Source organism: Helicoverpa armigera, chromosome 26 (genome assembly GCF_030705265.1).
Source record: "Helicoverpa armigera isolate CAAS_96S chromosome 26, ASM3070526v1, whole genome shotgun sequence".
Lineage (NCBI taxonomy): Eukaryota > Metazoa > Arthropoda > Insecta > Lepidoptera > Noctuidae > Helicoverpa > Helicoverpa armigera.
This window is the reverse complement of record NC_087145.1, coordinates 2,231,622-2,249,351: the sequence shown is the minus strand read 5'-3', so window position 1 is coordinate 2,249,351 and position 17,730 is coordinate 2,231,622. Positions and strand designations below refer to the sequence as shown.

General features: G+C 35.5%; 1 protein-coding gene across 1 annotated transcript in view; it reads left to right on the top strand.

Moving 5' to 3' along the window:
- LOC110383024 (uncharacterized) overlaps positions 1 to 17,730 on the top strand; it is a 223,631-nt gene that overhangs the window by 168,541 nt on the left and 37,360 nt on the right. Inside the window, exon 4 of the mRNA XM_064041726.1 lies at positions 2,358 to 2,480. Coding sequence (XP_063897796.1) covers positions 2,358 to 2,480 — 123 coding nt within the window. The remainder of the gene's footprint in view (positions 1 to 2,357; positions 2,481 to 17,730) is intronic.

Here is a 17,730-nt window from a genome sequence, read left to right as displayed (position 1 = left end):
CTTTAGGGCACAAACAAACAAAGAATTGTTCTGTCTTTATTATATTAGTATAGTGTATAGATTTCGTAGTTTCTTTTTGTCATTAAAACGAATTGCCGTTTAGTGTCTACTTAAGGGCTCAAACTTACCCCTGGTTCCAAATCCCTTATAACTACCATTGTCTATTTAAACTAAAATAATCAACTTAAACACAAAAAGCAAAGAACCAGAAAACAATCAAAAACTGAAACTGAAAACAAACAGTGAAACAATCAAATCGATTTATCGGCAATCATAGAATCGAATGGACGAATCTCTCGAATATTCGAGAAGCAATAAATAGAAAACATGACTGGAAAACGGGTAGTTATTTCGAGTAACTTTCCGACAGTCGGAAAGGCTTTAAAACTGCATTCATTTGGCGATCGATAGCGAATCTCCGTTCGCCAGCTATTTCGGTACGCGTGTGTACGGACTAGTTTCCGCCCGCGTTTCCACCTGCGTTTTGAAGGAAATACTTCCCGTGTATAGATAAAAAGTAGCCTATGTGTTGTTCTGATATATAAGCTATATTATCGTCAAGTTTCATCAAAATCTGTCGGGTAGTTTTTGCGTGAAAGAGGAACAAACATCCGTACAAAGAATCTTTCGCGTCTATAATATAAGTAGTACTTTACTGCCAAGTTTCATCTAAATCCATCCCGTATTTTTTGCGTGAAAGAGGAATAAACATTCATACATACAAACTTTCGCGTTTATAACATTAGTAGAATTCTCCAAACCTGGTAGATATATTCACATTTCAAAACCTTGCTTTGACTTTGATCATTGCATCGAACTTCGTATGAATGTAAGCTTAAACTAGAATAACGGATTTGTAACTAAAATACTCTCTTAGTATACGTAATCTCTAAGTATATTTCTGTGTTTCAATTAGGTACTAATAGCCTTTCTCTGATGCCTTTAAAAATATATCTGTTATTGCACTTTTTTTTCTCATTTCAAAGTTCTATAAATCCTTACTATTCTGAGTATTTGTACTCGAAGTGTGGATCAAATGAAGAGATATGACCAAATTCAATAATTACGAAAAATAATCCTTAATAAACAATGCTCAGAAGGTGGATAATTTTGTTTTTTTTATAATATGATAATTTTGTGTTTTTTATCTATTAAAAATTAGAATGATGAGAAAGAGGGCAGGAGGATGATGTCAGAATTTGTTGGTGGTAAAAAAGTTTGGCAATGACTTGGCTAGTGCACATAATATTTGATTTGATACAGGTGCACTCACTATTCCTTCACTCACATAGCACCTGTGACTGCGCAAATGCTTGTGCACTATAATATGTCCTGCGCAGTTGGCTAATCTCCTTACATGAGAACAGCCGCCGTAGCCGATAATCGGCTAGGAGGACATCATCATTTTATTTGATACATAGGTACAGGAAATCCCTCTATGTAATAGTGAAACGCTAACCCATCATTTTAATAACCAGCCCGGATATGTATATTATCAAATAGCTCCAATTATCATGTTTTCCACCAGTTTTAGATTCAAATTATTGCTTTGATAAACGATTATAGATTCTATTTTCTATTCGATACTTTATTTTGATGTTGGGTAAACTGTGAATGATATAACTTTAAGTTTGTTCAAAATATTCTGTTTAATTTAAGCTTCGGTTGAATTTTCTATTTTATTTATTTTCAGAATTGCTGAATAAACAGTTTTTGCCTGAATTTTACAGTTTTGAAAGTAATGGATAATAGTTATATAAACTAGTTTAGCTATTCAAATGATTGGCTGTTTTACTGCGAACGTGAAATTTTATTTTGTTGTTTGAATATCGGTAATTCGACGTCTATTTTCGGAATCAATATGTAATACAGAGGAATTCATTAATTCCTGGCACTATTGTCGATTATTCTTTATTTTGTAGTAATTATTATCATTGGCTTATGTCAGATTAGTTTATGTAAGTACCTATAATCATTTTACGTTCGGAAAAATGGATCTTATGTACAACAAATACTTACTGAAAACTAGAATAAAATAAATACTTTAGGCTCACCCGTAAAATAAACTTGATACTGATAATGGGAACAGGTACACGATGTACTTTAAAAGTAAATAATAATATTAAAGAAATATATGATTCTCAAAAAAATGGCAGTCATGATTTTTGCTCCCGATTTTCACTTGGCACTTTTTTACAAAATGCTTATTATATATTGATTTATTTTATAACACATTTATTACAAAAAATCTGTAATAAAAAATAGGAAACCTCCTCACAATACGCGCTGTATCAAGGAGTTGTCCCTTCTAACATGTGGTTATTATCAAACTAATAATACATTCAATTTGTCCCCAGGTCCCGGTATAAAGGGTACGATGGCGATCCTGAACTGTCTCCTCGCGAGGCAGCTCTGCTTCGAAGACGCATCCTGTTCCGCCATCTTGGAAATCATACCGCGTGTCTGTGGATCTGAACTTGGTGAGTAACCATGAAAATATGTACATTTACATGCTTGCTCATATGTAGGTAAGTAAATGCGAATGGCAATTTGTTCAGTGTTAAAGGAACGAATTAAAGGCGGAACCTATTAAGATGAAATTCAGTATTTTTAATCGAGTTCCAAAAAAGGAGGTTCTCTGTTTGGCCTGCATTATTTAGATAGATTTGTGTGATTATGTAAAGTTTGGCTGAACCTATTTTAATGCGGTTTTCAGCATATCATTTGTTGGAATTAGGAGAAGGTTTTAGGTATATTGTTGTGAAGTCGTTTTTTTCCTAAAATAGTTTTCCGATATTGATAAGACACACTAACAGCATAGGCAGTCTACTTATTATCCGAGAGCTAAATATCCCAACAAGCTTAGAAAACGCCAAATCAAATTGCGAGGAAAAATAAAAATTACTCGTATTTTCATCACAAAACAAATTCACAACTCCACACCCGTATAGGTATTGTCTGCAAAAAAAACTGGAAAAAATATTTGCCAACCTCTTAGCGATTCACAAAGTTTTTTATTCCCGTAGAAAAGGAGATCCTGCCCAATCTTTTGTTAAAAAGACGTCATTATGTAAGAACATACAAGGCTTGCCGCATCCTTTCAACAAATGAAAGGGTGTCTATCACACCGTGGCGTAACAAACAGACGAAATTTCATGATAGATTTACAATTCTCTAGTTGTGTTTGTACATAGGTACCTACCTAACATTAGAACTATTGAACAGATTTTGCTGAAAATGAATGAGAAGTAAGGTTAGAACGACGAGGATGATCGAGTACCTAGTTGGATTTATTAATCCCTTCCGGGTACGAGAAATAGTTTCCACGGGACGCGTATGACGCGTAAACTTCTTTCAGGTGACCCACGTCGGCTTTCGCCCGTGTAACAATTATCCTTAGTTTTATTATCAATGCGAATGTAACTCTTTCTATCCGTTAAGCTTTCGCGCCAATATCTACTACTTTACCGATTTAAATGAAAATTACACTAATTACACATATGTAGTGTAAAGCCTGATAGAACATAGTCTACTTTCCATTCTGGTGCAAGAATAAGTTCACTCGGGACACATGCTAGACAGACCCGTCAAAAAACAGATAGACATTCATAATATTAATATTCATCTTACTCCTTTACGCATCTCAACACCATAAAAAATATTAACTAACCCCAAAAACAATTACATAACTGTGTAACAGAGAACCATTTTGACCTTTCACCGCACTCACTCCAGGGAGGTTGGAATAAAATATCAGAGTGCCCGGCTTAGCGATGCGTCATCAAATAATCAGCGAGATGACAAATGAGTGGGTTTCCTTAACTTACATAACCTTGTGTGCTGTGTAAGAGTATAAATATACAGGACTATGGCGTTCCTAGCTTTATTCAACTGATTTTAAAAACTAAAGTCAGAATTCAGAGGAATAACAAACTTTCTGATTAGTCTACTATGACATGATCGAAATAGAAGCTGATATTTTGAAATAAAAATCACCATAGTTGTTTGTATTACAAGTGAGCAAGGTTGTTGTTTTCTGCGAATACAGATACATATCTTATGATGGTTTGTATTTGTATACTACATACAAACACATAGGTATTGTAAATACAAAAAAGTAACTCCGTTACTAGAACGACTGGACCGATGTTAATGGTGCACAGATAGTCTGGAAAATAAGGAAGGACAATGCCTATTTTTTATCCGGCTGCGGGAAATAGTTACCTCCAAATGCAGGTGAAACTTTAACATTTGTAAGAATCCGTGTGATTATACCATATATGATGTCAAACAAGTTTCAATGCCAAGCGATGCCTCGACGAGAGTTTATTAACCTACGATAAATTAGAACTGTCTGACAGTATATTGTGTACATTTACAAAACATAGGTAGGTTTAACGAAAAACCCATCGAGGACTACCTAAATAATTCATATTCCATTATGTCGATACTACGTACATATTCTATTTACGGTTGTATTTTTGTTCGTGTAGGATATATTACTTATTATATGTTAATATTTCTGTAGCTTACAGAATACTAGGTTCCAAGTTAATAAATACTTGGTTTACAGGTATGTAAAATTCGCGAGTTCTATCAAATTCCCGAGGGAATTTCTTCCCGCGTCCGGATAAAAAGTAGTCTACATCCTTTCTTCAACTCTAAACCTAAGTAGTTATCAATGCAGTGGTCTTCGTATTAAAAAGTATATAGACGATCTCAGTTACTATTTATAATCATGAGCAAGGATTTATTTTTAACTATTTCCCGCTTCAGCGCAAAAGCCTCCCTTATTAAATATTAATCAGACGTGAAACAGGAATAACCGATAACTGAACTAAAGCTAGGAGGACAGAAGCCATGACTGAACTATTTTCAGTTACTTGAATTTGAAATCAATGTAAGTAATCTTTCGATCGAATCATTCATTTAAAAGATTTTTGCCGTGATACGGTAGGCTAGACATATTCTTGCGGGTTCATTTCCTTTACCTTTTAATCAGCCTTTAATTTTATTACGAAAAAGCAGCTCATGAGTTCCCCCCTTTATATTAGACTAAGTAAATGCTTCATTCTTCTTTTCTGTAATTTATGTAACTTTCAAACAAGTAACTCCATGATTTTGTTATTTTTTTCGCTAATAGCTTTGACTGTCTGACATTTAAGGCTTGGCTTTACCGTAAAATGAGCGAAAAATGCCTTCTCATGTACAATTGAAATTAAGCTCTATTGTCCTAGGTTGAAGGTCAGAATTCCAAGGACAATAGTGTACTTAGGACATAGTAACCCTAATTTATTATGATGATAAGTAGGCAAAGTTTGATGCTTAATGTAATGGCTTAAATGCCTTTTTTATAATCTCGGTAGGGTTAGTTTTAATGCGGTCTGAATGAGTGATTGCTACAAAAATGACTGAAACTAGGCTTCGTTTTATTTTTAAGAATAATTTTATTTACGTTAAGCTATTTCTGAAACGAGAACCTCTGCTGGTACTATACAGTGTATGGCTTGGATTTAAGAAGCAATATAAAGGTAAAACAAAAATAACCTCTTTCCTGAAGTGATTCCTGAATGAGAGCGGGTTCTTCAAGAATCAGATTTTACTGTCAGTCTGTTATTGAAAAGTCATGAAAATGCGTGGAGTAGTAATTGAGTTAATGGTGAATAGGCAGACAGAAGTTGCGAAGAACTTTTATTTATAACCACCTTCCATCCAGCCGCGAGAACTACTTCACTGAGCACACCTGGTTAAAACCTGATATTGAAAAAAAATGATTCGGTTGTTGTGGCGTGAAAGCTCAACAAACAGACAAAGTTAGTAATAAGGATATGTACTTATTTAAAACTAGCTTCCGCCCGCGGCTTCGCCCGCATAGAGTTCGGTTATATCGCGTTTCCAAGAGAATTCTTCAAAAGTCCAGGATAAAAACTATCCTATGTTCTTTCTCAAGGTCAACTCTATCTCTGTACCCAATTTTATTAAAATCAGGTCAGTGGTTTAGACGTGAAAGAGTAACAGACAGAAAGACAGACAGACAAAGTTACTTTCGCATTAATAATATTAGTAGGGATAAGCTAAGCGAGAAATGACTCCTCTCATCTCACAATCGAACCTGTTCTTCGACAATCCTATTAAACTTTTTACGTAACACGACTTTCGTGTTTCAAGTCTATCTAATAAATTATTTAAAAAAGGTTCTATACGCCTAGCAAGGTTGAGGTGACCTGATTTTAACATTTTTAACCCATAACAAATACCAAATTGTGTGTTTAAAGTACTGAAAGGCATGTGTCGGTTTTAAAACTTGAAAAAGATACGTTGCGAAGGTGACTTTCAAAAACTGTAAAGTTCAGATTTTGTTACATAATATTTATGTACTCACGTCATAGCAGATAAATAATACATACGAAAGTCTTTTCTGGTATTTAGTTTTTAATATATATTTTACCAGACCAGCAGAGTAATTACCTACCTATACAATGAGAAATCTGTTGAAATCTGTGTCAAATTAAAACTGTTAAATAATATGGGAATGCACTTAAAATGGCAACCATGATCAAAAACTGTTATAATTGAACTGCTGATCTATTTACATCTATTCACAATAAACAATCCATTCGTGTGAATAATGTAATACACTACATACGAGCAGGTACAAAATAATTAAAATAAAATGTAACGATTTCAATTAACTTTATTACATTCCGTTTGACAGATGACAGAAAATACGCCCGCCAACTTTGTCATTCATTCTTACAGCCCAGATCGTCATTCTAACTCCATCTATCAACGCAAAAACTTAGGCTACCTAAAAATCTAGCTTTACAAGTAATATCAACAATAATAATTCATAGATAATCCTTTACCCAGACTAATATCGGCTACTGAAATCTTAACTATGATTTATATCTAACCCAAAATGCTCATTGGTGTTTGTTCAGCGACAATACGTCAAAAAATATATTAATAACCTACCACTCGGTAACAAAGGAGAGGGTACAATAGGTGGCCAATATTGAGGGTAGGTACTGTGACCATGATTAAGGTTAGTAGCGGGATAAGTTCTGTTAGAGAAATCGGAAAAAGAAAACATTAAAAAATATTGTATAAGTGTATTTTTTGCAATTATGTTAAAACGAGGTTCCGCTAGCAGTTTCACCTGTTTTCTGAGGGAACTACACTCAAATAAAAAGTAACCTACAACCTTTTTCAGGCTCTAGACTAACTGCGTAAAATCCATTTAAATCGATTCAGTAGTTCTGTCGTGGAAGTGCAACGCACAGACAGACAGACAGAATTCAATAGTTTTGTCATGGAAGCGCGATATACAGATGCAGACAGTCAGTCAGAGTTACATACTTTCATAATAACAATATTTGTCCTGTGTAAAATCTACAGCCCGAACAAAAGTGTCCCTACACCCCCACAAAACCATAGCCACCCTACTCCATATCGGTCACACATACACACACCTACACGGTGTGATCGCACACAATGGAAGCAGGTCACTAGCGAGATAAGTACTTCACTTTCCCTCCAATCGATTCACAACTTAATCTACATAATTTAACTTGTAGATAAATTTTACAGCGAACCAATGAAAATGCCCTTGGGTATCATATCTGGGAAGTTTCGTTTTTGGTGTTAAGTTCACTGTTGCGGAGAATAATTTTGTGTGAGATTTCAATGGAGTTATTATAAGTACTAGTCGCCGCCCTCGCTTCGCTTCGGTAAACTCTAAAATAATATGCGATTCTCTACTACATAATGCATGTATTATACACATAAACCTTCCTCTTGAAATACTCTATCTTATAAAAAAAACGCATGAAAATCGGCTGTGTACTTTTGAAGATTTAAGCGTACAAAGGGACATAGGGACAGAATAAGTGACTTTGTTTTATACTATGTAGTGATGTATCCATGTATAAGTATGTAAGTTGTGTTTTGTTGGCTGTTCAGTTCTACGGATTAGTTGCACCATTTAACTGAAGCGATAACAAAACTATAACCAGTCGTGTACTGGCCGCTCGTTGGTCAAAAATCGGCGATTTGATAACAATTACTAGTTGGCTTATCGTTTCAGTTAACTGATGCATGTAACCACGGGCATGCATGTAATAACCATCAGGCTTTTAGTGTCCCGTTGCAGGACTTAATCCTCTTCTGTAGACATACAGTGTAAGATTGAGGGTTTGTTCAATGCGCTCACATTAAAAATTTCCGTCATTCCGCGCGTACTTTTGCTCCTCGCTCCGCGCGTGTAGTCTTCCGTGATTGCAATATTCTCTACTTCTTTACAACTTGAATTTAAAACTATATATTTTGAAGATCACAAGTCAATCAATACTTCCTTGCCTCGAGTTTCTTCCTCAAATTACAACAACATTTTTAGCTCACCAAACTACTCTCATTTTAAAACAAAACTAAACTTAGGCCCAATCTTTCAGCAGTTTTAGATCGAAAACGGTCCACATCTATTTTCGTTTCCACGGAGCGTCGAACCTTGCCATATCCGCAAGAAATCTGGTGAGAATCAACTCAAACAAGACGAGGGTTCTTCAGAACTCTAAGAGGGCTTTATGTTCAAGGGTCCTCAGGTCAGATTTATCCATACTGTTGAAGGATCCCCATGAGTTTGCTGATTGTTATGTTTTTAGGATCAAAGTTTATCTACCCTAGTTTTAGATGCTGTGATACTGATTTTCGGATGTAATATGAATGATTGAATCAATGTTTTTGAAGTTCTTTACGTAAGTTCTTAATATGGAAGAGAGAGAGATTAACAATTTTAATAACGAATAACGGCGTCCAAGAAAGATTTTGGCTAAGGTGGCTGTTCTCATACAAGCATTTGCAGACACAGGAGCACTCATTATTCCTTCAATCCCATAGCCAAGATAAGAGATGACGCTGGTAAACCGTCAAGTCATTCAGTCAGAAATCCGTCCCGACATAAGACCTAATATTAACCCTTGATTAGCCCCCCCTTGTTTTCAAAAAAAATACTAAAATAATCGTAGCTAACGAAACATTTCCTGCCACCCACATAAATTAAAAACCCTGACTCCAAAATATCAAAACCTAGAATGAATTAGGAACTTCAATAAGCCAGTGGTATATGTTAATTAAACATAGTGCTGAGAACAGAATAGCGGGTAGTTGAGTAAGTTTTACCATCCCGAACGAAGGTTGGGTTACAACAATACGAATTCAAATATATCCTCTCTCCCCTCCCCTTCCCCTCTCCTCCTCTTTGATGTGGAATAGTTAATTTAATGCTACGAGCGAAGTAGTTATTTTTATGTAAAACTAGCTTCCGCTTGTTTAAGAGTATAGTTGGAACTACTATGCGCACCTGGATAAGCAGGTGCTAAGCAGTTAGCCTTCCGTCCGATACATGAGTTTACCTCACTTGTATAATTGTCGTATTGACGACCTCGATGGCGCAATGGTCACCATGCCGGACTGCCGAACCTGAGGTCCCGGGTTCGATTCCCGGTTCGGTCGACATTTGTGTGATGAGCATGCTTGTTAGCCGTGGTCTGGGTGTTACAATATGTATTTATAAATATGTATATGTATATGTAGCTATATGTACTTTATCAGTTGTGTTAGCACCCATAACACAAGTTAATTAATAACTTGTGAAAAGGCGTCCTGACATTATGTATTTGTAAAGTAAAGGTATCTGTTTATTTTATTTAGGTATTTAACATATATATTATTTTTATTAGTACATATAAAGTTGCACATTAACTTTGCCCTACCCCATCAAATCTCTCTTTCACTCTAAGATTGGCTGTAAGAGAACCCAATCCTGAGTTAATCTCGCCGTTGTGCGTAATCTCTCTCTTTTAAGTGTGTCAAAATGTATCTATGTGTGCAATAAAGAATAATAACAATAACTACCTTTAAATAAAAGCTTGGCCGATTTGAAAAAAAATGTATAATGGTTCCTGTGATTCCTCTTCATGCAAACAAACCGAAAACTCTTCACCCTAATAAAAATAGTGCAGATTAGTATAAATAACCGATTTTTTAATAATCCGTCTTCTGAGATTTCTTCTATCTTTTATCACTTACGTCTGAAACTTCTGAGCCTGTTTACTGCAAATTGTGAACTGAAAATGGAAATTAGAGAGCCTTAGCCTATTTTAATTGTCAACACCACTACAATATACCGGAAACGACCTTGATTTCAATACACAATGGGAGGGATAACAAAAGAGGCTCGTGTACTCGAACAAGCTATACATACAGACATATTTATATATAGATGTTCAGAGTAAGGGGGTCAGCCATTGAGGACAGAATGACTAGCGGAGATGTCAACGCAATATCTGCTAAGAAAATCATCATCTCTGGAACCTTTTTTCCCAACTTAGTTGGGGTCGGCTTTTAGTCTCACTGGATGTAGATGAGCACCAGTGTTTTACAAGAAAATGACGAGGAACGATACTAGCTCCTACTGGCTCATACGCTATTATTAGAACTGCCACTTTTGCTAAACTAATTCACAAGGTTGTTTGACAAGGAACCCGAATGCCTCGTTAGTTTTAGTAACCGACTATTTTCATCACGACTATTTATATCACGCCTGCCTTACGTTACTTGACCTACAAGAAGGTGTAAGTTGAGTCTTACGGGAGGGAAATGAAACGATTGAGATCCGAGAATACACTGTATATATTGAATAATAGAACCCTATATATACCTTAGAACTACTACATCAAAGATACTCGGACCTACCTTCCTTATGGTATCTCCGCTATCTTTCCTTCCTCCGTGGGGTCAGCAGAGTGACACGTGCAGAAAACAGGTTAGGAGATTATTATGATGAGATTTCAAGCCGTTTTGAAGATGTCTTTAGAGGTCGGCCTATGCAGCCACGCGCGTTTAGCGTATTTCTCGGAAAGGTACCTTAATTTCATCATGTCTATATGTGATTATGGTTTCTTTTTCCGTACAATCCATCAACATTATAAACATGAAATCTGACGTCATTTCATAAGTAACATTCTTAAAATATCCATATCGTCTTTTTACATAATAATCCATCATTTTTTCAAGCGTCAAGAAAAATCTAAATTCAGATAATATACATGTCACAAAGCTATTAGTAAAATTAATAAATAAGGTATCTATTTCCAGCAGCGATAATAAGATCAGTCCCCCAATTTACTTGACTTTGATAAGTCGAATCTTATAATTAAGACGGATACGTTAAGCTGACGACACACGGTATTGTTTCGGATACTTTGTCCCTAATGGTGGGAACACACGATACCAACTTCGCACAGATTTTCATAGAATTTTGTCGGCGCAACTAATCGGTGCAAAAAAAGTCTGTATTATAAAAAAAAAGTCTGATTACAAAAGTATTCTTCGTATTATCAAAATTATTGTGTTTCGAACGACATGATGACTAATGATGACTAAGGTCATACAGATTTTTGTAAAAACTAAGGGTACGTCTACATCTACACGATACTACATCTACACAAGCTACTTGCAGCTTGTGCATTTTGAGGCACATGCGCAGGTTAGGTACATGTATTTTAACAACGTGCGGGTCCAGAGAAAGCAAAATACCCACCCGCGTGCTCTTATCACTTGTCACTTGCACATGTTAACTTGCTCCAGCTACTTGCACCGTGTAGACCCGCCATTAGGATAAAAGAGCGTGAATTTTGAGCGCATTAAGTTGACAAAATGGCGGCGTGTCAGGGGCTATCCTTCGTCACTCGCGGGTTTATTGTGTGTCGCGGTGACGCGGATACGACAGTGTAACCTAGCTTAACTGCTCGTGTGAATTACTCGAATCATTTTTCTGGGGGATCGTTTTTCATTTCGTACTGTTAACAGTGTTTAATTCGCTTTGAAGATTTTTTTTTGTTTTTCTTTATATTGTCATCAACAGTTTGTTAATAAAACGTACATAGTTGAGACGAGCAAAAATAAAATCTGCTATTTATCAAACACTAGCCGTTTTCCCGCGATGTCACCCGAGTCCCGTGCAAGCTACCTACTACGTACCTGAAAATATAGCCTATGATACTCAGGATGGGTGTAACTTTCCAACAGAGAAAGATTTTTTCAAATCGCTTCAGTAGTTTCGTAGCCTTAAGTGTGCAAACAAAAAAAGTCCTCTTTATTATATGAAGATATAGATTAGAGCATAGGTAAATGGATGTCCTATTCCATTAAACAGACTATACATAGTTACCCTACCAATTTCAAACTGCCAGTTTGAACGAGTATCAGTTTCAACTAACCCATAGTTAAATACTAACGTTGAACTGTATCAAACTATTAGGTTCAAGTAAATGGCTTTAATAACTGCCTTGTTGGTTAACATAGGAAATAATTACTTATTGATATTGTCTTGTCAGTTTAGTTGTTGTAATCGGACTGAGATTTGAATTCGGTTGCCAGATTCTAAAATTATGTTAAAATATAGTCCGATATAAGAATAAGAAATCTATTTGCGTGTAACAAATTAAACAAGGTACGCAATTAGTAAACAACCTTGTTTTATTATACTGCCCGGTACAGTTATAAAATACAGCCTTTGTAACCGGGGAAGAGTGTAGCTTTTCAACAGTGAAATATATTTTAAATAGGTTTAGTAGTTTCGGAGACTATAGATAGGGTTACGTACAAACCAAAAAAAAAATATCCTCTTTATTATATAAGTAAAGATTAAAAAAACCTTTTTTTCACTTAGGTAATTAAAGTTCGAGAATATAGATCTTTAAGTTAATTGCATTTCGCCCCATTCGATGAGCGATTTAGTAATTATAGATATTTATTGCTTGGAAGCTGAAGATAAATTGGCATTTTAATATAATTGATCTCTTTGATATCCCGAGGAATCTTTTGCGTTTATTCTGGCTAAACTTTTGAGCTAATTTATAAAGTAAATCAGAAATTATAATAGAACTTAATATTATTGTTTTGATGAATAGTTACATCATGCAACATCATCTGCCTAGCCTTTTTCCCAACCATATTTGGGGTTGGCTTCCTGTTTAACCGAATGCAGCTAAGTACCAGTGTTTTGCAAGAAGCGACTGCATGTGACCTCCTCAACCCAGTTACCCGGGCAACCCAATACCCTTGGTAAGACTGGTTGTCAGACTTACTGGCATCTGACTACCCGTAACGACTGCCAAACATGATCAATGACAGCCGAGACCTACAATTTTTTGTGCCAAAACAAGCACAATATATTTCTTCAATATTTCCAAATAAATCCCTATTAGGACTCATCAAAAAACCTCTCTTAGCTAATACTTCATAATATTACTAAGTAAAAGTATATGAACACACGTATTTATTTGGCGTAAAGCTTGAAAACCTTTGGCGTGACCTACATAATTGATGTGATATTGACTGAAGTTGCTTTCGTTCATATTTGTGGGTACAGAATAATTTATTGAAAGGCTGAGTTGAGTCACAAATAACGATTTGGATGGAGACATAAGTAATCTTTAAGTTTTTTTGACGCTTGAATTAAATATAACAAAGTATTCCTACCTAAAACATCTTCTGCCAATGGTTTAACCCACGTCCTTTGGGAACTATTCGCGCGCACCCGGGATAACCTACAGCCTTTCTTGATAAACGAGCTATATAACATTGAAAGAGTTCTTCAAAACAGTCTAGTATTTCCAGAGATTAGCGCGTTCAAACCATATCAAAAATTTGTCACTGTTCAGCTTTTTATGTACTAATTTTACGCCGAAGTAAAGTCAGTTACTTTTATCAAAAAATACTTGGATTTAGCTTGTTTAAGCGAAGTTTTTTTTACAAAGACACATCTGTTAGGTCAGTATAGCTAATATATAGATAATACAGCTAATATAATATAGCTTTTGTCCTCGACTTTGCAGTCATAAATCATCCCTCTATGATAGGTATCCCATTTTCTCGGGATAAATAGCCTATGTCACTTTGCAACACATAAACTTTACTATGGCTATACTATATACGTTATATCCTATATATAGTGAGTACTGTATATTTAGTAGATGTATACCTATTCATGTCGGTACAATGCTTAAGGCTGCCCGCTCACGTCCAATAATAAATTGGTGAACGATTTTCTGTAGGAGAAAAATAGAACACACTGATAGCAATTGTGCAACACATATATCCAACAAAAAGTCGGTCAGAATATCGCAGTTACCGTCACTTGCACAAAGCTCCATTAAAATTAAAGCTTCATGAAATCTATTGCCAACACATTTTGTCTTGTTGACAAAGAAAGAGTGAGCAAAAGATTTAAAGAAGCTTTAACTTTAATGGCTTTGTGCAAGTGACGGTAAGACAGTCCTACAAAATATCAGCCCTATTATCGGTCCTACTAAAGCACTGGTACTCAGCTGAATCCGGTTAGACTGGAAGCCGACCCCAACATAGTTGGGAAAACGCTCGGAGCATGATGATTATCGGTCCCACTAAAAGTCGGTCACCAATTTATCGGAGACATTATACAAGAAACAAAACACAGTCTGATAAGCCCCAAGAAGCTACGAAGCTTCTTACAAATCGTTCTGACGTCATCAATCACGTCTAATTGTTCACCATAGCTCCGACAATGGTGGCCATTGTTACGCCATGACGTTGAAACTTATTGTTCTTTCCTTCCATTGGGTTTGAAAGATTCAAAGGCTCTGTAAATCAGTGACAGAGAAGAATTATAGGATAGGTACTATTAGTTTTCGATCACGATCCATTTCTGGCTTCTGGAAAAAAGCATAAAATTACATCTTCACGGTACCTACCAGTTATGCTGCGGGTTGTTTGAAAGAGTTACCGCAACCCTGGTACGTGAAGGGGTTAAGAAGGAACATGATAGTCATGTTTTGAGACTTTCTATTAATGGATACAATAACGCATATGGAGTGTTTTAGAATGTATTATTTTTTAGCGGAAAGAAAATACACACTTAATATATTTTAGACAAGGAAATCTATGTAGTGTGTAATTAGCATTATCTTAAACTAACTCAAAGTACTGGAAGATAACATAAGTCTAGGTAAAATAATCTGATCGTTACTAAGTTCAGATAAACTTTGCTATGTAAATCTTAAGATAATAGAATAGTTTATTGATATAGAGAAATTGGATAATTTACTTAGATAATAATTCCTGGTAAGGTAGATTTTCCTTGTTTCCGTATACGGGTCTAATTTGAGGTCGGCGCAGCATGTCTTCTTTCATATTGGTCCATCATAAATCCTATTTAATTTTAATATCGAAATCTTTTCAATCACCTATTTATTATTTTCAAGATCAAGGATATTAAATAAAATAATATTGTTTAAAACTTATCATAAATAATATTTTGCCCGTCTGCAGAAATTAGGTACCAGCATATACCCATAACGCTTTAAGTTAGCGTATTATTTTCTTTTACATGGGACTATTTAAAGACCTTACAGATTTACAGTATTTTTTAAATATTATATATAAGTAGGTATAAAGTATAATATATAAACTAGATGTCGACTCATCCTAACTCAAGGATGAGTCCAGAAGCAAGAGCATTTTAAGCCGACTTCCCAAAAAAGAGGAAGTTCAGTCATATGTTTGTATTTTCCTGTTTTTCTTCATGTTGACAATTTATTATTATATATTTCAGCCCAAAGCAAATATAACTATTAAAAACCCAAAGGAATCAATCTGACAAAAACTAAGTCTCAGATTTCCTCTCAGAAATTCCTTTAGGATTTCACAATGACAGCTCATAGAAGGACGTATTGTCAAACTTATCTTGGAACAAAATCATGTCAAAACTTTTCTAAGTACCTATATAACTTTCTTCTATGTTTAGTGTATAAATCACTGAGTAAAGAGTGAAGGAAAATTGAGGAAACCTAGACTTTAAAGTCTGAAATCGCCAATTCGTTTTCAGCAGGCTTGGTTATTAACTCTTTCCTTCTCTGTATGAGAAGAAGCTTGTGTCCTGCAGTGGGACCATAAAAATGCTGATGATGAGAACGATAAGTTTACCATAAAATAAGCCTGACAAATAACCCGACTTTGGATATCCACCGTTTCTGAAAAAAAAATACAGTGTAAAATTACCGAGCAGTTAAAAATATTAAAAAAGGGATCAAAAATAAGTCAAAAGACGACATTTAACCCTCAGTATTTAAAAAAAAAATGACCCCTAACTGCTAACAACTAAAGCGGTATCTACAAGCAATGCAAACGAACTTATAACGACGAAAAACGAGAACTGAGAATGAAAAATTACAGGTAATAATTCACTAGCTTGAAAAGAGCAAAAGTGGAAAATTTGTTACTTTCTAGGGAAATTTTTAAGCATTGACGTCGATAAAGCCTAGAGACCTGTCTACCCTTGTCATCGGTAATGACTGTGTGGACTATGCCTTATTTTATGTGTTATGACACTGGTGTTCTGACCAGCGGAACTTTTTATTTTTTAAGCTTGCAACAGTCCTACAGGGTTACGATATTTTCTATTCTGTTATTTTTGTGTGAAAAGGGAATAAACATCCGTGCATACAAAATTTCATATTTCGATAATATAAGTAGGATGCCCCTAATATTATTTATGGATGTGACTAAGTTACATGCATCACAAAGAAATAAATACCTTTTTCAGAATCTTTTTTGTTTTATGTAATTAATACGCGTTTAATCAATACATAAAAAAACTATTTAGTAGATGAATCAAACTCTCAGTAACAACATACATATACTATGATTATTTTACATATTTAGATTTCTGTTTTAAGATGTTTATAATCTAAGCGATTTTTATTAATAAACTCTGAATATCAAACACTTTACATATATAAACCTCCAAAATAAGTCTAGCTTATTTCGTACATCCATATTAATTACCGAATAATACATTTTCAAAACAAACTTAATAACTGGAATTATGATAATTACCTCTGAGCCACATATGTGGATTTTCACACGATTTTGGCGTTATTAATATTTCATGTTAACTAACTTACTGGAATACTAAATATCTCAGAATAGATTGGGTAGACTGCTAACTTTTAGTCGGCCGATAGTTTGAACTGACTCTTCGACATAATGATGAACTATGGTAGGACACACGTTAGAGAGATCAGTCAGGATGGACAGGAGATGTTTCTGCCGATTAAAAAAGACTGATGGAAATATAGGACATCCTCAGGCACGGTGGAGTGATGACTTGCGCAAGACGGCTGGAAGGAGCTGGATTCGAGAAGCCGAAAATCGATCTCAGTGGCGTGCACTTGGAGAGGCCTATGTCCAGCAGTGGACTGCGATAGGCTGATGATGATGATGGAAATATGGGATTTTTCATGAAGTTGTAACTTAACTATCAACCAATAGTCGATAGTTGATCGACAACTAAGTCTGCAGTCTGCTTAGGCTATTAAATTGACGTCAGGATTCTGAGAAATAATATAGTTTCTTATAGATAAAGCTTGTGGCACATTACAGCAGCACCTCAACAGCACGGCTCCACACCAGCATTTAAGTTGTCATTCAATTTAGAGCATTAAATCGTGTATATTATGATATATTTCGTAATGTCAATATGAAAAAGCCAACGGCGAGCAGTCAGCGTGCTTGCCGCTTCCACACAACTCGACTCGCCGCCCGCGTGCTGCAAGCGAGCGGTCCTCATGCGTACAGCGCGCCGACGGCGTGCTAATTGCGCGCCGACTCCGAGCCGGCAGCGAAACAACG